The sequence below is a fragment of the Borostomias antarcticus genome (assembly GCF_949987555.1).
Source record: "Borostomias antarcticus genome assembly, chromosome: 29".
In the NCBI taxonomy this organism is placed as follows: domain Eukaryota; kingdom Metazoa; phylum Chordata; class Actinopteri; order Stomiiformes; family Stomiidae; genus Borostomias; species Borostomias antarcticus.
Genome location: NC_140262.1, coordinates 734,362 through 759,699, shown reverse-complemented (window position 1 = coordinate 759,699; position 25,338 = coordinate 734,362). Strand labels below are relative to the sequence as shown.

The 25,338-nt window shown below is 48.4% G+C and overlaps 1 protein-coding gene across 1 annotated transcript; it reads left to right on the top strand.

Annotated features, from left to right (window-relative positions):
* Nucleotides 1-1,444: 1,444 nt before the first annotated feature.
* Nucleotides 1,445-24,331, top strand: med1 (mediator complex subunit 1; the record flags this gene model as incomplete). The annotated part of the gene is given in 17 exon segments (XM_084459690.1): nt 1,445-1,556; nt 5,691-5,797; nt 5,968-6,046; nt 7,352-7,406; nt 7,730-7,862; nt 8,125-8,153; nt 8,280-8,351; nt 8,593-8,667; nt 10,198-10,361; nt 13,060-13,171; nt 13,479-13,603; nt 13,913-14,028; nt 17,413-17,614; nt 18,278-18,373; nt 18,910-19,015; nt 19,790-21,980; nt 21,982-24,331. Coding segments are annotated over 17 exon segments (5,535 nt in total). The 3' UTR covers nt 23,743-24,331.
* Nucleotides 24,332-25,338: the final 1,007 nt, after the last annotated feature.

The following is a 25,338-nucleotide window of genomic DNA, read 5'->3' as shown; positions in this document are numbered from 1 at the left end:
GCTGTCTTTCTGTGTGTATGCCTGTTAGAGTTGCTTTTCATGATTTCTGTTTGTAATGCAGTAGTATTTTTTTAAGTTTATTATATTTTTTATTATTTCCACTCAATTCCATGCACACAAAATACAGTTATGCTTGCACACGCGCACACACGCACACACACACACACACAATGCAGTATTCATACTGGAGTGAGCTTACCCAATTGAACTCGGTTACACACACATGCAAATACATGCATGCACACACACAGTTGTCTATACACAACACACTGTTATGCACACCCCCTTACACAGGTCATAATGCTTGGTGGGGAAATCCCCCTAGAGACCACTCACTGCTGTGGGCTCAGCTGTCCAGAAAGTCTCAGGTGTGTGTGTGTGTGTGTGTGTGTGTGTGTGTGTGTGTGTGTGTGTGTGTGTGTGTGTGTGTGAGAGAGAGAGAGAGAGAGAGAGAGAGAGAGAGAGAGAGAGAGACTCTCTTCATTTGTGTAAGATTTCAGGTTTGGTTCAATGAATGTTTGCTGTACATTCTTATACAGTAGTATAGTGTAGTCAGAGGCAAGGAAGTTTGATAACTTTTGCAATATATTTTTTACACTAAATAAAACCTGCTATAGTGATACGTTCAGATTAATACTTTTTGGAACCACAGAGTTGATTATGTTCCCAGTTCCTCAGACTGTCTCATTATCTCACTGTCCCTGGTGGAAACACTGTGAACATCAGACTTTTCAAACCTCATCCTATTGAAATTCTGCTAACCGTGCTAAACAGGTGGTGTGACTGGTCTCACCAGAGCTCAGCTAGGTGCACAATAGCTGGGTTTGAACAGAGAGAAAATAGGGCTTGGCCAAATTTCAAAGTCTGTACGTGAAAGGGAACAATTATTGGGTTTATACCAGACTATTATAAAAACAAAACTATATTTCCTTCATATACTGGTCTGTTTCCTTCCAGTGAAAATAACACAAAATTGGAACAACAGATTTGACTAATTTACAGTGTGTTATTCAAGCTTTTAGGATGGATACATTTCCATGGTGGACTAATTGGGATTTGGCAAAGGTGGCCCTCTAGCGTCGACTTGGCTTGTCTGTGCTTTGGCATCTTGTTCTGCTCATATATTCACTTCAAGGTCACTTGATGAAAATAATTAAATTTAGAGCAGATACATTTTTAGCAATTTTAACATGAATGACCCACCTGAAATGTGACTTTCAACAACTCGTAACATATCACCCTAGCCTCGTGAGACCATAATCGAGAATAATCTGAATCGCAAGAAGGCTGGCTACAACTGACTCTAGGTCGGTTCGATAGATAGATACCAAACGAATTATAGATGTACTTTCGCTGTAACCGACCTGGGAACGGTGACAGATTCGTGTCTCACTCCGTCCATGTACGGAAGCCCAGAGGCAGAAAGGGGTGAAGAACAGCGAAGATGGCGGCCGTGTCTATGCAGGGCAGCAGCCCAGCCAGAGAACTGACCCTCTCAGCCCAGACAGCAGGGACTCCCACACCTGGAGACCGTGGAAAGGGTGAAGAAGGAACAGGTTAGTATCTAACTTGTTCGATTAGACCTTAGCTGGCCTCACGGTGTAGATATTGTGTTGGTTGTGGCCAGGCCAGTCACAACACAGACAGGCTAACAAGCTAACTAGGCTAGCGGTATTCAGCCCAGGCTACTAGCTAGCTAATGCTACTTATGGTGCGTTCGTTTGTGGTCGGAGGTGGCAAGTCGCAAGTGGCAAAATACCTACCTCCGACCTGTGTGCATTCGAGCTACATACCATTATATCAGTTACCTAGTTATATCTATATACCATTATATCACAGTTACCTAGTTATATCTATATACCATTATATCACAGTTCCCTAGTTATATCTATATACCATTATATCACAGTTCCCTAGTTATATCTATATACCATTATATCACAGTTACCTAGTTATATCTATATACCATTATATCACAGTTACCTAGTTATATCTATATACCATTATATCAGTTACCTAGTTATATCTATATACCATTATATCACAGTTACCTAGTTATATCTATATACCATTATATCACAGTTACCTAGTTATATCTATATACCATTATATCACAGTTACCTAGTTATATCTATATACCATTATATCACAGTTACCTAGTTATATCTATATACCATTATATCACAGTTACCTAGTTATATCTATATACCATTATATCAGTTACCTAGTTATATCTATATACCATTATATCACAGTTACCTAGTTATATCTATATACCATTATATCACAGTTACCTAGTTATATCTATATACCATTATATCACAGTTACCTAGTTATATCTATATACCATTATATCACAGTTACCTAGTTATATCTATATACCATTATATCAGTTACCTAGTTATATCTATATACCATTATATCACAGTTACCTAGTTATATCTATATACCATTATATCACAGTTACCTAGTTATATCTATATACCATTATATCAGTTACCTAGTTATATCTATATACCATTATATCACAGTTCCCTAGTTATATCTATATACCATTATATCACAGTTACCTAGTTATATCTATATACCATTATATCACAGTTACCTAGTTATATCTATATACCATTATATCACAGTTCCCTAGTTATATCTATATACCATTATATCACAGTTACCTAGTTATATCTATATACCATTATATCACAGTTACCTAGTTATATCTATATACCATTATATCACAGTTACCTAGTTATATCTATATACCATTATATCAGTTACCTAGTTATATCTATATACCATTATATCACAGTTACCTAGTTATATCTATATACCATTATATCACAGTTACCTAGTTATATCTATATACCATTATATCACAGTTACCTAGTTATATCTATATACCATTATATCACAGTTACCTAGTTATATCTATATACCATTATATCAGTTACCTAGTTATATCTATATACCATTATATCACAGTTAACTAGTTATATCTATATACCATTATATCACAGTTACCTAGTTATATCTATATACCATCATATCACAGTTACCTAGTTATATCTATATACCATTATATCACAGTTACCTAGTTATATCTATATACCATTATATCAGTTACCTAGTTATATCTATATACCATTATATCACAGTTACCTAGTTATATCTATATACCATTATATCACAGTTACCTAGTTATATCTATATACCATTATATCACAGTTACCTAGTTATATCTATATACCATTATATCACAGTTACCTAGTTATATCTATATACCATTATATCAGTTACCTAGTTATATCTATATACCATTATATCACAGTTACCTAGTTATATCTATATACCATTATATCACAGTTACCTAGTTATATCTATATACCATTATATCAGTTACCTAGTTATATCTATATACCATTATATCACAGTTACCTAGTTATATCTATATACCATTATATCACAGTTACCTAGTTATATCTATATACCATTATATCACAGTTCCCTAGTTATATCTATATACCATTATATCACAGTTCCCTAGTTATATCTATATACCATTATATCACAGTTACCTAGTTATATCTATATACCATTATATCACAGTTCCCTAGTTATATCTATATACCATTATATCACAGTTCCCTAGTTATATCTATATACCATTATATCAGTTACCTAGTTATATCTATATACCATTATATCACAGTTACCTAGTTATATCTATATACCATTATATCACAGTTACCTAGTTATATCTATATACCATTATATCACAGTTACCTAGTTATATCTATATACCATTATATCACAGTTACCTAGTTATATCTATATACCATTATATCAGTTACCTAGTTATATCTATATACCATTATATCACAGTTAACTAGTTATATCTATATACCATTATATCACAGTTACCTAGTTATATCTATATACCATCATATCACAGTTACCTAGTTATATCTATATACCATTATATCACAGTTACCTAGTTATATCTATATACCATTATATCAGTTACCTAGTTATATCTATATACCATTATATCACAGTTACCTAGTTATATCTATATACCATTATATCACAGTTACCTAGTTATATCTATATACCATTATATCACAGTTACCTAGTTATATCTATATACCATTATATCACAGTTACCTAGTTATATCTATATACCATTATATTACAGTTACCTAGTTATATCTATATACCATTATATCACAGTTACCTAGTTATATCTATATACCATTATATCACAGTTACCTAGTTATATCTATATACCATTATATCACAGTTACCTAGTTATATCTATATACCATTATATCACAGTTACCTAGTTATATCTATATACCATTATATCACAGTTCCCTAGTTATATCTATATACCATTATATCACAGTTACCTAGTTATATCTATATACCATCATATCACAGTTACCTAGTTATATCTATATACCATTATATCACAGTTACCTAGTTATATCTATATACCATTATATCACAGTTACCTAGTTATATCTATATACCATTATATCACAGTTACCTAGTTATATCTATATACCATTATATCACAGTTACCTAGTTATATCTATATACCATTATATCACAGTTACCTAGTTATATCTATATACCATTATATCACAGTTACCTAGTTATATCTATATACCATTATATCACAGTTACCTAGTTATATCTATATACCATTATATCACAGTTACCTAGTTATATCTATATACCATTATATCACAGTTACCTAGTTATATCTAGTGCATTCGAGCAACTGGGGGCTGAGAAACATCCGAATTTGCGACGAGGAAGTGTGAGTTCATGCGGTGTTTTATTTAATCATTCCTAGTAGCAAGTCGCAATTTGCACCTCCCAGTTATAAACGAATGCACCATAACTAGGCTAGCGGTGTTCAGCCTAGGCTACTAGCTAGCTAATGCTAGTTAACTGAGCTAGCTAGCAATCCTAGATAGTAACTAGGAAGTCTTGCCAAAACTCATGCTAGTACTATCTGCTTATGCTTAGGCCTCATGTCATTGTAAGTTAACTTACTTAGGTAACTTCTTAGTAGTGCTAGCTTAGCTGGTTCGACTAGCTAGCCCAATAACTCCAGCTAGCAGCTAATGTGGCTATCTAACTAGTTAACTAGCTTCTCCTTGCTAGCTACAAAACGCTTTCTAGTTATATTTATTATGGGATTTAGCTAGTATCTACACGGATAGCGAGGTACTTTCCCCCTTTTTTAGCTGATATTGTTGGAAATCATGTTACTGTGACAGTAGGCTACATGCAACTGGTGAGGGATGAATGTGGTTTTAGAGGATTGGCCATTGGGATTATCAATATACAATTGATACATACAAATACAGCTTTGATTGATTGATTGATTGATTGATTGAATATAAGTTAGCTAGCTACCTGGCTGTCTCTCTTGAACACTTCAGTGGACGCAACTCTCTTGACCGGTACTTTTATTACTGAATTCTTGGCAGGCTGTGATGGGTAACTAATACGTCACGTGACCTTGCTTCCTTGATTTGACCCTTTCCTCCTAAATGCCTATATTTAATGTTACGCAACCCGTGAAATAGAAATTGAAACGTATGAAGAATCTGTTGATACACTTTTGACAGACTGGGCTATACGTGGATGTATTGTTGTACACACTCTACTTGCAGAAGCAGAGAAGCAGAGTCGGGTGACTGCGTTGCTCGAGAGGCTCCATAATAAGCACAATGCTTCTCGGCCGTGGCAGGAGACCAGTAAGGTGGTGCGCCAAGCTATGGTAGGATGGAGAACACAAGCTTGGAACAGTAAATGTGAAAGAACATTTATATAAAACTCATAAAACTCACCCACGATTATAATTCTGTCATCTCACTCCCCCATGCTCTCTGCTTCTCTCTCTCTCTCTCTCTCTCTCTCTCTCTCTCTCTCACACACACACTCACACAGGAGAAACGTGGGGTGATGAATGCTGCTGGACACCAGCTCCTTCTCACCTGTCTGGAGACTCTGCAGAAAGCACTGAAAGGTGATCACCAGAGGGAGGTGGGAGAGGGAGTTGGAAAGAGGACATGGGAGAGGGAGGAGGATGTGTGAGAGAGGAGAGGGAGGAGAGGGAGGAGGATGTGTGAGAGAGGAGAGGGAGGAGGATGTGAGAGAGAGGAGGAGAGGGAGGAGGATGTGAGAGAGGAGGAGAGGGAGGAGGATGTGAGAGAGAGGAGGAGAGGGAGGAGGATGTGGGTGAGGGAGGAGGATGTAGGAGAGGGAGGAGAGGGAGGAGGATGTGGGAGAGGGAGGAGAGGGAGGAGGATGTGGGAGAGGGAGGAGAGGGAGGAGGATGTGGGAGAGGGAGGAGGATGTGGGAGAGAGAGGAGGATTTGGGGGAGAGAGGAGAGGGAGGAGAATGTGGGGGAGAGAGGAGGATGTGGGGGAGGGAGGAGGATGTGGGAGAGGGAGGAGGATGAGGGAGGAGAGGGAGGAGCATGTGGGAGGAGGGAGGAGGATGTGGGAGAGGGAGGAGAGGGAGGAGGACGTGGGTGAAGGAGGAGGATGTGGGAGAGAGGAGGAGAGGGAGGAGGATGTGGGAGAGGGAGGAGAGGGAGGAGGACGTGGGAGAGAGAGGAGAGGGAGGAGGATGTGGGAGAGGGAGGGAGGAGAGGGAGGAGGATGTGGGAGAGAGGAGAAGGCTGATGTAGGTCGAAGGAGAAAGAGAGAGGTGGGTCGGTGGGAGGAAGAGTTAAGAGAAGAAATATTTTGTTTGCACCTCAATATGTTTTTATGAAATCGTAGACCTATCAAACAAATTTGGGCATCCCATCTGTGTATCCGCTTGTGTTCCCCCCCGACGCCCCCTCACCCCACTGGCTCTATACCCATAGTACTAGTCACACACAACCTCTGATTGTTCCACATATCTCAACGGCACACACACGGCACACACTGTATACATAAAACACCATCCATCTATCACACTACAATCTGCACACACACCGTACATACACTCACCACACTTCATTCTGTATATAGTACGTAAATTGCATTTGTGCCCCCCTTCTTTTTTTTTTTTTTTTTTTTTACAGTTTATCGTTTTTTGTATATTCCACTGTATTTTGTTTGCACTGCTTTTTGTATTGCATTTGCCCTGTCCTGTCCTTCGCCCTGTCCTCCTATGTCGTCTGCAACAGCGTATGCCATTACCCTAGACAAATTCCTAGTATGTGTGTACCACATACATGGCCAATAAAACAGATCTTGAATCTTGTGTTTCAGCCAAGGATGTGTATAACTATAGTTTGTTCATTCTTCCATCATCCTGTCCCTTCCTCTGCTGTAGTGTCCTCTCTTCCCTCCATGACCGATCGCCTGGAGTCTATCGCTCGACAGAACATGTAAGTTCTCTCTTCCTCTATGGATGCCTGCAATAAAGAGAAGAGGTTGTGTGTTTTAAGTGAAAGTGAGTATAGGATACTGTAATTCTTCAACCACGTTTAAAGCTTGGACTTCTTATCCAACCTCATTCTCTCTCTCTCTCTCCCTCTCCCCCCCGTCTCTCTCTCTCTCTCTCTCTCTCTCTTTCTCTCTCTCTCCCCCTCTCTCTCTCCCTCTCTCTCTCTCTCTCCCCCCCCCCCTCTCTCTCTCTCTCTCTCTCTCTCTCTCTCCCCCTCTCTCCCTCTCTCTCTCTCTCTCTCCCTCTCTCCCCCTCCCCCCCCAGGCTGGGCTCCCACCTGAGTCCCTCTGGGACCGAGTGTTACATCACCTCAGACATGTTCTATGTGGAGGTCCAGCTGGACACGGCTGGTCAGCTGGTGGACGTCAAGGTGGCCCATCATGGAGAGAACCCAGCGGTGTGTACCAGAGATCACAGTGCATTCTCAACACCCAAGTTCAACATATATAGACCCTCATACGTTAGCTACTTGTCACAGTCTTATTTACATGTCAAGTTCTGCCTTTCTGCTTTCTTATTATAGTCATATGCTGGTTGCTGTTGTTCCCATTGCATCTATCTTATTCCTCTATGTAGATAATTGTCGTAGGTTCTAGTGTTCCCTGTAGTTCGGTGTAAAGAACAAATAGTCAATTTTACGATCTTCTGTTGTTTCACAGAGCTGTCCTGAGCTTATTCAACACCTCAGGTGAGAGAATTTAAAACTATTAACCACAATATGAGGTTTTAATATAGTTTTAACTTCTCTTATTCATTCTAAGCACAGTGACGCTGACTTTACTTTCAACCATTTATTTCCGGTTCATGCCGACAGGGAAAAGAACTTTGAGGAATTCTCCAAACACCTCAAGGGTCTCGTCAACCTGTACAAGCTTCCTGGAGATAAGTACGTTCCTGGCAACAAACCACAAGAATTGGGTGCATTTGCTTTTTAGATTTTAATTAATAATTAGCCATTTAGAGTTTGCATTGTTTAGTTTATAACAACGACAATGGTACCTTGGACCTTTACTTCAAATAGCTAAATCCGCCTGACTGTAGCATTAGTGTTGGCTAGTTCTTATTTGTCGCGGCGCTGGAAGTGTTCATGCTTTGTAGCTCATCTTCTCCGTTCTGTTGTTCTTCAGTAAACTGAAAACCAAGATGTACCTGGCGCTGCAGTCCCTAGAGCTGGACCTGACCAAGATGATGCACATGTTCAGGTGAGTGGGCCTGGGCTCCTCCTCTCTACCTGCACCTGTGCTCCTCCTCTCTACCTGCTCCTCATCACAGCTCACCTCTCCTCACAGCAGCTGGGGCCTTGGTGTCGGTCATTAAAGGAAAGCTGCTGCTCGCCTGGTGTTCCACCCGTTCTCTACCCTGGCTGCCGGTAGCAGCTCGCCCCCAGTTTAAAACTCTCTGAACTCTCTGTCTAATGCCGGGCTCAGACTACAGGATTCTTGGGCCGATTTATCCCCGATTCACCCCTCCCGACAATCGGAGGAGAAATCTGGTCTGGAACGTTGGTCGGGGCCGATGATCGGTCCAGATTATCTTGTAATGTGAGGGGTTTACAGATCCAATCTTATACCTCCCGATCGGCTCGCAGACCCATCGGGGCGGCCCCGATAATATCAAACAAGTTTGATATTTAAGATTATTACGTCCCGACTTTACAAGCGAGACGGCGAGACCAGTGGTTCGTTGCTCCCTCGGGCACGATAAGATCCTGTAGTGTGTGCTGAGCCGTTATTTTCAAATCTTGCTGTGTGTGCTTGTTTGAGATGCGCAAGAATAATCTCCTTATGTGCGTGATGTAACCCGATTTTCGAAATTGGTTAAATATCCTGTAGTGTGAGCCCGGCATAAAAGAGTCTGCTAAACGGCTGTAATGTAATGTAAGAGCTTGTGGTCAGTGGTGGTCAACTGGTCAACACCCCCTCTTCTCCACCTCCTCCCTCTTCACTGTGACCCTGTTCGTTCAGTTCACGCCCTCCTGTGAGCCTGTCTTCCTGAGCCTGTCCCCTAGAGGGACAGAGCCTGTCTTCCTGAGCCTGTCTTCCTGAGCCTGTCCCATAGAGGGACAGAGCATGTCTTCCTGAGCCTGTCCCTTAGAGGGACAGAGCATGTCTTCCTGAGCCTGTCCCATAGAGGGAAAGAGCCTGTCTTCCTGAGCCTGTCCCATAGAGGGACAGAGCATGTCTTCCTGAGCCTGTCCCATAGAGGGACAGAGCATGTCTTCCTGAGCCTGTCCCATAGAGGGAAAGAGCCTGTCTTCCTGAGCCTGTCCCATAGAGGGACAGAGCCTGTCTTCCTGAGCCTGTCCCATAGAGGGACAGAGCATGTCTTCCTGAGCCTGTCCCATAGAGGGACAGAGCATGTCTTCCTGAGCCTGTCCCATAGAGGGACAGAGCATGTCTTCCTGAGCCTGTCCCATAGAGGGACAGAGCATGTCTTCCTGAGCCTGTCCCATAGAGGGAAAGAGCCTGTCTTCCTGAGCCTGTCCCATAGAGGGACAGAGCAGCATCAGCACCCTTCCATTCTGAATCAATACTCATGTGGGAATTAGATTAATCTTTATTTATATACACGCTGGTTTTGGTGTGTTTTTTTTATGTCATGCAAGATTGCATCATGCAAAGTTTAATATATTTTCAGTGTTATTTTGAAGTCTTGAGTGAATGGGAAGTCCAAAGTTTCTCCTTGACCTATTTTTGTAATGAGCATGTTGTTGTTGTTGTTGTGTGTTCCAGGCTAGCCACCAACGCTAACACAGTGGAGACCATCATCCACGGGAGCGTGGGCCTGCTAACGGCCAGGAGCGGCGGCCATCTTGTTTCTCTCCAGTGCTACGTGTCTCCTTACGACGTGTTTGAGGAGGGGACCGGCACACAGCTCAACTTCACAGACTCAAACGGTGAGGGGTGATGGATGCGTTGCATAACATACGTCATTACAGACTTGATTTAGGAGGAAATGTGGCTGTCAGATTAAATATAATCCTTAACCAAAGAAAGAGTTCATAAAGACATCATTTCATTTAGAAGAAAACACACGGTCAGCCCCGATATAGTCTCTCATAACCAGACCTATCTATCTCCACACTTCTACATAGTCTGATCTATCTATCTCCACACTTCTACATGACCAGACCTATCTATCTCCACACTTCTACATATCCAGACCTATCTATCTCCACACTTCTACATAACCAGACCTATCTATCTCCACACTTCTACATAGCCAGACCTATCTATCTCCACACTTCTACATATCCAGACCTATCTATCTCCACACTTCTACATATCCAGACCTATCTATCTCCACACTTCTACATATCCAGACCTATCTATCTCCACACTTCTACATGACCAGACCTATCTATCTCCACACTTCTACATATCCAGACCTATCTATCTCCACACTTCTACATATCCAGACCTATCTATCTCCACACTTCTACATATCCAGACCTATCTATCTCCACACTTCTACATAACCAGACCTATCTATCTCCACACTTCTACATAACCAGATCTATCTATCTCCACACTTCTACATATCCAGACCTATCTATCTCCACACTTCTACATAGTCAGACCTATCTATCTCCACACTTCTACATATCCAGACCTATCTATCTCCACACTTCTACATATCCAGACCTATCTATCTCCACACTTCTACATAACCAGACCTATCTATCTCCACACTTCTACATATCCAGACCTATCTATCTCCACACTTCTACATAACCAGATCTATCTCCACACTTCTACATAGTCTGATCTATCTATCTCTACACTTCTACATATCCAGACCTATCTATCTCCACACTTCTACATGACCAGACCTATCTATCTCCACACTTCTACATAGTCTGATCTATCTATCTCTACACTTCTACATAACCAGACCTATCTATCTCCACACTTCTACATATCCAGACCTATCTATCTCCACACTTCTACATAGTCTGATCTATCTATCTCCACACTTCTACATGACCAGACCTATCTATCTCCACACTTCTACATATCCAGACCTATCTATCTCCACACTTCTACATAACCAGACCTATCTATCTCCACACTTCTACATAGCCAGACCTATCTATCTCCACACTTCTACATATCCAGACCTATCTATCTCCACACTTCTACATATCCAGACCTATCTATCTCCACACTTCTACATATCCAGACCTATCTATCTCCACACTTCTACATGACCAGACCTATCTATCTCCACACTTCTACATATCCAGACCTATCTATCTCCACACTTCTACATATCCAGACCTATCTATCTCCACACTTCTACATATCCAGACCTATCTATCTCCACACTTCTACATGACCAGACCTATCTATCTCCACACTTCTACATATCCAGACCTATCTATCTCCACACTTCTACATATCCAGACCTATCTATCTCCACACTTCTACATATCCAGACCTATCTATCTCCACACTTCTACATAACCAGACCTATCTATCTCCACACTTCTACATAACCAGATCTATCTATCTCCACACTTCTACATATCCAGACCTATCTATCTCCACACTTCTACATAGTCAGACCTATCTATCTCCACACTTCTACATATCCAGACCTATCTATCTCCACACTTCTACATATCCAGACCTATCTATCTCCACACTTCTACATAACCAGACCTATCTATCTCCACACTTCTACATAGTCTGATCTATCTCCACACTTCTACATATCCAGACCTATCTATCTCCACACTTCTACATAACCAGACCTGTCTCCACACTTCTACATAGCCAGACCTATCTATCTCCACACTTCTACATAACCAGACCTATCTATCTCCTCACTTCTACATAACCAGACCTATCTATCTCCACACTTCTACATAACCAGACCTATCTATCTCCACACTTCTACATAGCCAGACCTATCTATCTCCACACTTCTACATAACCAGACCTATCTATCTCTACACTTCTACATAACCAGACCTATCTATCTCCACACTTCTACATATCCAGACCTATCTATCTCCACACTTCTACATAACCAGACCTATCTATCTCCACACTTCTACATATCCAGACCTATCTATCTCCACACTTCTACATATCCAGACCTATCTATCTCCACACTTCTACATATCCAGACCTATCTATCTCCACACTTCTACATATCCAGACCTATCTATCTCCACACTTCTACATATCCAGACCTATCTATCTCTACACTTCTACATATCCAGACCTATCTATCTCCACACTTCTACATAGTCTGATCTATCTCCACACTTCTACATATCCAGACCTATTTCCACACTTCTACATAACCAGACCTATCTATCTCCACACGTCTACATATCCAGATCTATCTCCACACTTCTACATATCCAGACCTATCTATCTCTACACCTCTACATATCCAGATCAGATTAATTTGCGTCTCCAGTCTCGCCACCGATTGGGCGGTGTGACAACGAATGACGAGGTTTATCGCCAAAACCTACATCCCATGAGTCAGACTAACCCCGATACCATGCTGGACAAATCTAACCTCTTTCCCTAGATCTTTCTCATCTACTTTTTTATTTCCATCTCTCCTCTGTGAAGTCCCTCGTTCCCTGGGCGTCAGCGTGTCGGTGACGGTCGAGGGAACCTCCTCGGTCTACAAGCTCCCCATCGCACCTTTAATCACCGGTTCCCACCCGGTGGACAACAAGGGGTGAGCAACGTTCCCTTTCCAGCGGAGAACCCTCCACGCTGCTTCTCCACTCTGCCTCCGTGTTGTACAGGGAACAGGATTTACGCTGACAGAACTCCAAGCATGCTATTTACAGATATTTGACCTTTTAAATGCTGCTTTTTAATTGTAATAAAGACAAATGCACTCTGGGGTAAGATGTATCTGGTTCATACGCCAGAGGAGGAACTAGAACACTCCGTTACACCAGGAATAGTGACTCCTGTAGTTAAATGTTGTCTTGTTGTTTAATGAGTCTTAATCCGGTCTCTGGGCGTGTGTGTTCCAGAACCCCCTCCTTCTCCTCGGTGACCAACTCCAACTGTGTGGACCTGCCGGCCTGCTTCTTCCTCAAGATCAACCGGCCCATGCCCTGCTCTCTCTCCTTCATCCAGAAGATGGGCAATGCTACTGGTGTGTGTGTGCGCGTGTGTGTGTGTGTGGGTGTGTGGGTGTGTGTGTACATTTGTACCTGTGCATTTCCATACGTGTGCCTGGGAATGTAAATGTACCTTGTGAGCGTGTGTGTGTGCGCGATGATATTTTTTTACTCATTTGTGCGTATCTGCATCTGTGTGTTTTGAGTGTGTGGGGCTCACGCATGCCTATCTCCGTGTTTGTACTTTCAATCTTCTCCTTCCTCCTCCTCCTCCTCCACCACCTCCTCCCCCTCCTCCTCCTCCTTCTCCTCCCCCTCCTCCTCCACCTCCTCCTCCTCTCCAGGGATCCCTGTGTTCGAGACGCCCCCCTCCCTGTCCAACCTCTACGAGCTCATCATCCAGAGCCACCTGCAGGAGGAAGGAAGCCCTCCGCCCACACACAACACACGCTTCTACGCCGTGAGTCCCTCCACACACACACACACACACACACACACACACACACAACACACGCTTCTACGCCGTGAGTCCCTCCACACACACACACACACACACACACAACACACGCTTCTACGCTGTGAGTCCCTCCACACACACACACACACACACACACACACACAACACACGCTTCTACGCCGTGAGTCCCTCCACACACACACACACACACACACACACACACACACACACACACAACACACGCTTCTACGCTGTGAGTCCCTCCACACACACACACACACACACACACACACACACACAACACACGCTTCTACGCTGTGAGTCCCTCCACACACACACACACACACACACACACACACACACACACAACACACGCTTCTACGCCGTGAGTCCCACACACACACACACACACACACACACACACACACACACAACACACGCTTCTACGCCGTGAGTCCCACACACACACACACACACACACACACACACACACACACACACACAACACACGCTTCTACGCCGTGAGTCCCTCCCACACACACACAACACACGCTTCTACGCCGTGAGTCCCTCACACACACACACACACAACACACGCTTCTACGCCGTGAGTCCCTCCCACACACACACACACACACACAACACACGCTTCTACGCCGTGAGTCCCTCCACACACACACACACACACACACACACCACACGCTTCTACGCTGTGAGTCCCTCCCACACACACACACACACACCACACGCTTCTACGCCGTGAGTCCCTCCACACACACACACACACACACACGCTTCTACGCCGTGAGTCCCTCCCACACACACACACACACACACAACACACGCTTCTACGCCGTGAGTCCCTCCACACACACACACACACACACACACACACACACACGCTTCTACGCCGTGAGTCCCTCCCACACACACACACACACACACACAACACACGCTTCTACGCTGTGAGTCCCACACACACACACACACACACACACACGCTTCTACGCTGTGAGTCCCACACACACACACACACAACACACGCTTCTACGCTGTGAGTCCCACACACACACACACACACACACACACACGCTTCTACGCCGTGAGTCCCTCACACACACACACAACACACACACACAACACACGCTTCTACGCTGTGAGTCCCTCACACACACACACACACACACACACACAACACACGCTTCTACGCCGTGAGTCCCTCCCTCACACACACACACACACACACGCTTCTACGCCGTGAGTCCCTCCCACACACACACACACACACACACACACAACACACGCTTCTACGCCGTGAGTCCCTCCCACACACACACACACACACACAACACACGCTTCTACGCCGTGAGTCCCTCCCACACACACACACACACACACACACACACACAACACACGCTTCTACGCCGTGAGTCCCTCCCACACACACACACACACACACACACACGCTTCTACGCCGTGAGTCCCTCCCACACACACACACACACAACACACACACACACACAACACACGCTTCTACGCCGTGAGTCCCTCTACACACACACACACACACAACACACACACACACACACAACACACGCTTCTACGCCGTGAGTCCCTCCCACACACACACACACACACACACACACACACACACACCACACGCTTCTACGCCGTGAGTCCCTCCCACACACACACACACACACACACACACACACACACACACAACACACGCTTCTACGCTGTGAGTCCCTCCCACACACACACACACACACACACGCTTCTACGCCGTGAGTCCCTCCCACACACACACACACACACGCTTCTACGCCGTGAGTCCCTCCCCCACACACACACACACACACAACACACGCTTCTACGCCGTGAGTCCCTCCCACACACACACACACACAACACACACACACACACACAACACACGCTTCTACGCCGTGAGTCCCTCCCACACACACACACACACACACACACACACACACACACACACACACACACACACACACACACAACACGCTTCTACGCTGTGAGTCCCTCCACACACACACACACACACACACACACACACACACACAACACGCTTCTACGCTGTGAGTCCCTCCACACACACACACACACACACACACACACCACACGCTTCTACGCCGTGAGTCCCTCCCACACACACACACACACACACACACACACACACACACACACACACACACACAACACACGCTTCTACGCTGTGAGTCCCTCCCACACACACACACACACACACACACACGCTTCTACGCCGTGAGTCCCTCCCACACACACACACACACACGCTTCTACGCCGTGAGTCCCTCCCCCACACACACACACACACACACAACACACGCTTCTACGCCGTGAGTCCCTCCCACACACACACACACACACAACACACACACACACACGCTTCTACGCCGTGAGTCCCTCCCACACACACACACACACCACAACACGCGCTTCTACGCCGTGAGTCCCTCCCACACACACACACACACACACAACACGCGCTTCTACGCCGTGAGTCCCTCCCACACACACACACACACAACACACGCTTCTACGCCGTGAGTCCCTCCCACACACACACACACACACACACACACACGCTTCTACGCTGTGAGTCCCTCCCACACACACACACACACACGCTTCTACGCCGTGAGTCTCACACACACACACACACACACAAGACACGCTTCTACGCCGTGAGTCCCTCCCACACACACACACACACACACACAAGACACGCTTCTACGCCGTGAGTCCCTCCCACACCTGCTCCTCTAATGCCGGGCTCACACTACAGGATATTTAAAATCCTAACCAATTTCGAAATCGGGTTACATCACGCACATAAGGAGAATCTTAACAGATATTCTTCTTGCGCATCTCAAACAAGCACACAGCAAGATTTGAAAATAACGTCTCATCACACACTACAGGATCTTATCGTGCCCGAGGGAGCAACGAACCACTGGTCTCGCCGTCTCACTTGTAAAGTCGGGACGTAATAATCTTAAATATCAAACTTGTTTGATATTATCGGGGCCGCCCCGATGGGTCTGCGAGCCGATCGGGAGGTATAAGATTGGATCTGTAAACCCCTCACATTACATGATAATCTGGGCCGATCATCGGCCCCGACCGACGTTCCAGACCAGATTTCTCCTCCGATTGTCAGGAGGGGTGAATCGGGGATAAATCGGCTCAAAAATCCTGTAGTCTGAGCCCGGCATAACAGAACGGACTAACGATCGTCTGAAACCCCCTAAGGCCCTGTCAAGAACGCAAGATACCGTTGATAGACGGATCCGTCCGTCCGTCGTCAATTAAACACGAAACGGTTCTCTCTCCTCGGCGCAGGCGTTGCCGGACCAGCAGCACTGCTACTTCCTGAACGGCGACGCCCCCGTGCAGGACGGCCGCTCCCTGCAGGGGGCGCTGGTGTCCAAGATCCCCTTCCGGCACCCGGCCCAGGTGCCCTCCCTGCTGGACGTGGTCCGACACCAGGCGGCCTACAACACGATGATCGGCAGCTGCGTCAAACGCACCCTCATCAAGGAAGGTGAGGGGAGGATAGGATACTGGGATTCTACAACCACATTTAAGGCTTGGACTTCTTATCCAACCTCATTCTCTCTCTCTCTCTCTCTCTCTCTCCCTCTCTCTCTCTCTCTCTCTCTCTCTCCCCTCTCTCTCTCTCTCTCTCTCTCTCCCCCCCCCCCCTCTCTCTCTCTCTCTTTCTCTCTCCCCCCTTCTCTCCCTCTCTCTCTCTCTCTCTCTCTCTCCCCCCCCTCTCTCTTTCTCTCTCCTCTCTCTCTCTCTCTCTCCCCCTCTCTCTCTCTCTCTTTCTCTCTTTCTCTCTCTCTCTCCTCTTTCTCTCTCTCTTTCTCTCTCTCTCTCTCCCTCTCTCTCTCTCTCCCTCCCTCTCTCTCCCCCTCTCTCTCTCTCTGTCTCTCTCCCCTCTCTCTCTCTCTCTCTCTCCCCCCTCCCTCCCTCCCCCTCTCTCTCCCTCCCCCTCTCTCCTTCTCTCTCTCCCCCCCCCCCCTCTCTCTCTCTCTCTCTCTCTCCCCCCTCCTGGTTAAATAGGCATCGGGCCGAGTTAAACTCCCAACTTGCTGCAGTTTGAAAGCGTACGCAGCAGACGTACGTTATCGAACAGTTGTTGTGAAAAGTCATGCAGTTGACGTAGTTCTAACTGGACGTTCGTTTCCCGTCATTGTCCCAGACACGCCAGGCCTGCTGCAGTTCGAGGTGTGTCCCCTGACCGACGCCAGTTTCAGCGTGTCATTCCAGCACCCGGTCAACGAGTCGCTAGTCTGTGGTGAGAATATACTCATCCCACATTTAACAAGCTACCATATCACACACACTGACACACACATTTGTGTGAGAACACTTGCGAACACACACCCATTTAGGTGTGTAGCATTGCGAGACGGACAACTTTGTCTGATGCCCGCTTCCGGCTTTAGGCCTGGGCCATAGCAAACACACACCAGTATTTGCCATGTCTCTCCTATGATGCTTTTTAGCCTCTCTTATTATGAAAATGTAATTGAATGTAATTTATTGCTTTATAAATGTTCTTAGCCGGTAGACAAACATACTCCAGGAGCTTGCTCGATCGCCTTGTTGAGAGGGGTCAGGGAAGAATTTTTACAGCTCACTTATCTGGCCCCCGGGTGATTACTGTTTTTTTGCTTCCCTCTGGAATATGTAGAGAGTGGGTCGTATGCCCACCTCCCTTGTTCTCTGTAAAGCGCATTGTGTTACCTCTGGGTATGAAATGCGCTATACAAATAAAGCTTTGATTGATTGATTGATTGATTGATTGATGCCTTCTCCTCCTCTCTGCAGTGGTGATGGAGGTGATGGACTCCAGGCAGGTGACCTGTAAGCTGTATAAAGGCCTGTCAGACGCCCTGATCTGCACGGACGACTTCATCACCAAAGTGGTCCAGAGGTGTGTGTCTGTCCCCCTCCTCTTCCCTCAGACCAACCAATCACATTATCCTCTCTAATACGCGTAGAAAACAAGCAACGCAGCCGATCGTTCAGCCGAACACCACAAGGCCTGCGGAGGATTCATTAAACCGGGGGCGGCAGTAGCTCAGTTGGTAGAGCGGGTCGTTCAGTGATCGAAGGGTCAGTGGTTCGAATCCCAGCTCCGACTGTCCACATGTCGAAGTGTCCTTGAGCAAGACGCCTAACCCCAAATTGCTCCCAATGAGCAGGTTAGCACCTTGCATGGCAGCTACCGCCATTGTGTGAATGTGTGTGTGAATGGGTGAATGAGAGGCCATTGTAAAGCGCTTTGAGTGCCGCTAAGGTGGAAAAGCGCTATATAAGTGCAGTCTATTTAAATCGAGGGCAGTCTCGCACAGCCAGACTTCCTCCACACTTCTTTGTTTACGCTGTGTCAGCACTGGAGACAGGTCTGGCTGGACTCATTACCATTCGGGGGGGAGGGGCTGTATTTCTTTAAACCAGTCCAATGGTCTGTGGCGGAGCGCTTGCTAAGTTGTTGTTGTTTCACGTAGTCTGGATTGGCCGACCACATGAATCGGCGCCACTGATTGGGCAGAAATCGAATGACAAAAACGAACGACAAGGCGTATCCGCAAAACCTGTATGCGTTGAGTCAGACCAAATCGACTTGGTAAAACTATGAAATACTCAAGAATCTGACGGCCTAATCTTTTGTCTGTCCCAATACCCACTTCCTGTCCCTCCCCAGGTGCATGTCCATCCCGGTGACCATGCGCGCCATCAGGAGGAAGGCGGAGACCATCCAGGCGGACACGCCCGCCCTCTCCCTCATCGCCGAGACCGTGGAGATCATGGTGAAGAAGAACCTCCCCCCCGCCGGCAGCCCCAGCTACAGCATGGGCACGGGCGGCGACCCCATGGGCCTCCCCGGGATGGGAGGGGGCAGCACGCCGACCGGCGGCAACAGCGGCGGCGGCGGCTACTCCGGCCCGATCGCCTCGCTGTACGGGATGAGCCGCGGCCCGGGCCAGGGTCCGGAGTGCATGCCGCAAGGCGGAGCGGCCAATCAGCAACAGCATCAACAACAGCAACAACAACAACAACAACAGCAGGGTCACACGGACGATTTCAGCAAAGTTACCCAGAATCCCATACTGACCAGCTTGTTGCAGATCACGGGAAGCGTGGGTTCGAGCCCCACCCCTCAGAACACCTCGTCCGGGTCGCAGCCTCCCCAGACCCCGCCCCCGACGTCGTCGCCCCCGACGTCGTCGCCCGCCAGCAACACCAAGAACCACCCGATGCTGATGAACCTGCTGAAGGACAACCCCACCCAGGACTTTGCGGCGCTGTACGGGTCGAGCCCCCTGGAGAGGCAGAACTCGTCGTCGGGGTCGCCTCGCACGGACGGCATGGGCGGCGCCTGCGCCGGGAGCGGCGCCAAGGGGAAGAAGAAGCGCCCGAGGGGTACGGAGAAGGGTGGCGTTTTGCCCGGGGGCGGCGGTGGCGGCGGTATGGGCATGAAACAGCAACAGCAGTCTTCGATGCAGCACCACCACCAGCACCAGCCGACCCACGAGGACGACTTCCACCGCGAGCTCTTCTCCATGGACGTGGACGCCTCCCAGAACCCCATCTTCGACGTCAACCTGCCCGGCGACGGCCTGGACACGCCCCACAGCATCACGCCGGCGCCCAGCCAGTGCGGGACCCCGCCCTCCGGGCCGGGCGTGGCCTATCACGCGCAGCCGCACGTCCAGTCCCAGCAGCAGCAGCAGCAGCAAGCGCCTCCGCCGCCTCGCATGCGCGAGGTCCGCCTCTCCAGCTCGGACAGCATCGGCGCCGACATCACCGAGATCCTGTCGGACCTGCCCGAGCAGACGGGCAAGGGCGGCGGCGGCGGGCACGGGCAGCACCACATGGGCAGCGGCGGCGAGGACGGCGGCCCCCTCGGCACGCCCATCCGAGACTCGTCCAGCTCGGGCCAGGGCAGCGCCGTGTTCGAGGCGGACATCTTCAACGCCAACAGCAACGAGAACCCGTTCACGGACGCCGCCGACCTCATCGCCGAGGCGACCGCCACCGCCGCCACGCCCAACAGCGACACGTCGTCCACCAACTTTTTCCCCGACGCGGTCGACTTCAACCCCGAGCTCCTGGCGTCCAGCCACTTCCCGCAGGCCTACTTCGACGACAGCTCGCCGAGCGCCGACGGCGACATGGACCTGGTCAAAGGTTTCGGGGGCAGCAGCCAGCAGAACACCCCCTCGGGCACCCCCCAGAACCCCACCCCGCACGGGCAGAGCACCCCCGACCCCTCGCTTAAAGACCCCTTCGACATGGGCATGGTGTTCGGGGGCAGCGGGGGCGGGGGCAAGCCGCTGTTGGGGCAAGCCCCGGACCTGGGGGACCCGCACGCGTCCCACGCGGGGGGCGGGCACAGCCCCCTCATGATGGGCATGGGGGGGTCCGGCGGCGAGTTCAAAAGCGGGGAGGTTAAAGCGAAGCAGCAGCAGCAGCAGCAGGGGATGATGAGGGCAAAGGACGACATCGGAGTCGGCGGGATGGGGGGGATGACGGCCGGGGGGTCGTCGTCGTCGTCCGAGGGGAAGCAGATCAAGCGGAGCCGGACCCCCTCCAGCGAGGGGAAGTCCAAAGAGGGCAAGCCCACCAAACGCAAGAAGCTGGACCCGGACGGGAAGTCCCCCTCCCACAGCTCGGGGGGGCGGCCTTACACCCCTCCCAGCGGGGGGTCCGGCTCCGGGGGCAGCGGCATGAGCGGCGGGGGGTCCAAGTCCCCCGGCAGCTCGGGGCGCTCGCAGACCCCGCCGGGCGGCGCCACGCCACCCATCCCCAAGATCACCATCCAGATCCCCAAAGGGAGCCTGAGCGGGGGCAAGACGTCGTCCCACGGGGGTTACACCTCCAGCAGCTCGGCGGGCGGCGGGGCCGGGGGCGCTGGGGGCGGGGGGCGGCGGCGGCGGCAAGAGCCACCACTCGCACTCGTCTTCGTCCTCGGGAAAGATGAAGAGCAAGGAAGGGTCGATGGGTCAGAGCGGGGGCTCCAAGCCCGGCGGCGTGGGAGGAGGGGGAGGAGGGGGAGTCGGCGGCGGACCGTCCCAGTCCAAAGGCACCTCTCAGGGGATGGGCGTCGGCAAGCCGGGGTCGTCCCCGATCACGAAACACGGACTCTCCGGATCGGGCGGCGGCGGCATGGGAAGCGGCAACAAGATGAAAGCGCAGGGGGGGAAGCCTCCCGGGTCGCTGATGAACCCCAGCATCAAGCCCAACATCTCCCCCTCGCACTCCCGCTCCGGCGCCGCCGACAAGCTCGCCTCCCCCATGAAGATCCAGCAGTCGCAGGTCCCGGGGACGCCGCCGTCCTCCAAGGCCAAGTCCCCCATGGGCTCGGGGGGCAGCGGCTCGGGGGGGTCCAAGTCCTCCGGAGGAGCGATGGGCCCCCAGAAACCCATGGGGGGCGGCTCCTCCTCGGGCTCCTCCTCTTCCACGTCTTCCTCCAGCTCCTCCTCCTCTTCCGGCAACATGCCCTTTTCGGGAGGCTCCCAGTCTCAGTACGGTGGTGGAGGAGGGGGTGGAGGAGGGGGAGGAGGAGGTGGGGGAGGAGGGGGTGGTAGCGGGGGAGGTGGAGGAGGAGGAGGGGGGAGTGGAGGAGGAGGGGGAGGCGGAGGGCAAAACAACGCCAACAACCCCAACGCCAAAGGCAAGTCTCCCAGTCGGAACAAGTCCAAACCTTCCCTGATCGCCGTCATAGATAAGCTGAAGAGCGTGGGCGGAGGGACGGGCGGCGGCGAGGACGGCTGTGAAGGCGGTCCTCCCGTCGGTGGCGGCGGCGGCGGCGGTGGCGGTCCGCCCGGCGGCGGTGGCGGGCCCCCGAACCTCGGCCCCTCCTCCAAGCACGTCATGACCTCGCAGAGCGGCGAGTATCTGGGCAAACGAGACAAGCTGGACAAAGAAGGCAAGGCCAAAGTGTCCGTTTCGGGGGGGAACATCGGGGAGAAGAAGCTGATCGACCCCAAAACGGGAGCCGTGAGCAGCACGGGAGTGGCCAAGATCATCATCAGCAAACCGGACGGCGGCTCTCCGAGCATCAAAGCCAAAGTGACCCTTCAGAAACCCGGCGAGGGGTCCGGCGGCGACCCCATGCGGTCCCAGCACGCGGGTCTCAAGGCCTCGCCCTTGTTCAGCGGCTCCACCCCCAAGCACGACCGCTCCTCCCCCAGCCACAGCCGCTCGCCCGGCTACACGCCGCTCAACCACGACAGCGAGAGCGAGTCCGGGAGCAGCTCGGTGGCGGAGAAGTCCCACCAGAACAGCCCCAGTTCGGACGACGACCAGAACATGAGGCCCATGCCTCCGCAAGATTACATGAGCGCCATGCCCCTCAGCTCCGGAGAAAAACACAAAAAGCATAAGAAGGAGAAGAAGAAGCAGAAGGAGCGGGAGCGCGAGAGGGACAGGGAAAGAGACCGAGAGCGAGAGAAGGAGAAGAAGAAGTCGTCCATGTCCATGGGCCCTTTGTCACACCCCATGAAAGCAGACAGTTGGTCGAGGTCGCCCATCTCGGCGTCCGACTCGTCCATGTCCTTGATGGGGTCGGACCGCCCCTCCAGGCCCAGTCCCGTCTACATGCGCAACGAGGACGACGACCTCATGGACTCCGCCCTCACCGGCAACCTTTGACCCTTTAAGTAGACCCTCCTCATTTCTTCTTCTTCAGTCTCGCCGATCATCTCTTCCAAGCCGAGTTAGAGTTGGATATTGTCCGATTTCAAATACACAAAATACAAGTAGAACATTGAAACACATGAAGGTACTTTAAAATGAAAGTTGTCTATTTTAAAACTAAAATGAAAGTTATTTTAAAGCTGTTAACCTCTCAGTATCGGTGCAGGCGTGATGGCACACAAGCGGGTGCTATAGTTAATGTCCATGATCCAGTCACGGACGCGCTGTCTCATTAACTAACGTTGGTGTGTCGGGATCGTCCAGCAGTGTTCTCAACAAGCGGCATTTTATCTCTCTGCAGTGTGATTGTCTTGACGGTTTCTTTTGACTTTTGTCGTAGCTGATATTTTAAGTCCTTTTACAACCCATTTTAGATCTACTTATGTCGTGCGTCGACATCAAACATCATTGAAATGGGAAATCCTTTCTGATGGATGGAAAAAAATTTAAACAAGCATGTTAGCATTTATTTTATGAAAAACGATGTCGTCTATTTTACCGAGTATTATCAAACAAGGTCCCTAGCATCTTATTGTACAGTGTTAAAAATGCCTTAATTTGTGTTTCGGGTGACGGCCGATGTTAGATTTTGATACTTCTTTTAACGTTCATGGTGCAGGTTAGTGTAGATAACAAACAGTACAGATGACAATGATGTATTTTAAGCTATATGAGGAAAATAACCCTTTTTTTGCAAAGACATTTTGCAAGTTTGGAATAAACATTCAATGCTGTGTAACTAGTTATAATTATTAGATCCACTAGCTGTGTTGTTGACACATGCCTTGATTGAAATCTACAGTAGTCTTGCAAGACTGACTCGTGAGTCTCAATCTACTAGTATCAATCAATCAATCAATCAATCAATCAAAGCTTTATTTGTATAGCGCATTTCATACCCAGAGGCAACACAATGCGCTTTACAGAGAACAAGGGAGGAGGGCATACATAATACAATAGTTAAGTTAAGCAAATAAATAAATTAAGGGATTAAGAGATATGTCAATCACAAAAACATGGTCTTAATTGTCACGCAAGCTATTGCAGTGTTACTGTACATAAAATGTAGACTCATGTCATTACATAAGCAAGGCAGCAGATGGCAGCAGTGAGCCATACTTGTCATTACATAAGCAAGGCAGCAGATGGCAGCAGTGAGCCATACTTGTGCTGTCCTCACAGGGGGAGAAAGCTATTTGTCTCTCTAGGATAGAGTCCCTGTGGTAATGATTAGAGGTTAAAAGACTTTACACGCCTGTGTTCTCTGCCAAGATGCAGGAAACAGAGTAAACAGGAAAGGGCAATTTATACTGTTTATATACTAATATGCAAATACTGTATACAGTGAGAAAAGGGTGGATTGCACTGTGTGTGTAATACCATGTGGAATAGAACTAGCAGGCCTCTTTTAAAAGGGGGAGTGATGCTAGGGCCCAGAAAACAAGCCGCTACTGAGGGAACACTTAATCATGGGATAAGGCGAGGAGTGGTCTGTGGCCTCCACCTGCAAAACCATTTCCTTTCTGGAGGTTGTCTTGCCGTTACCTCCTC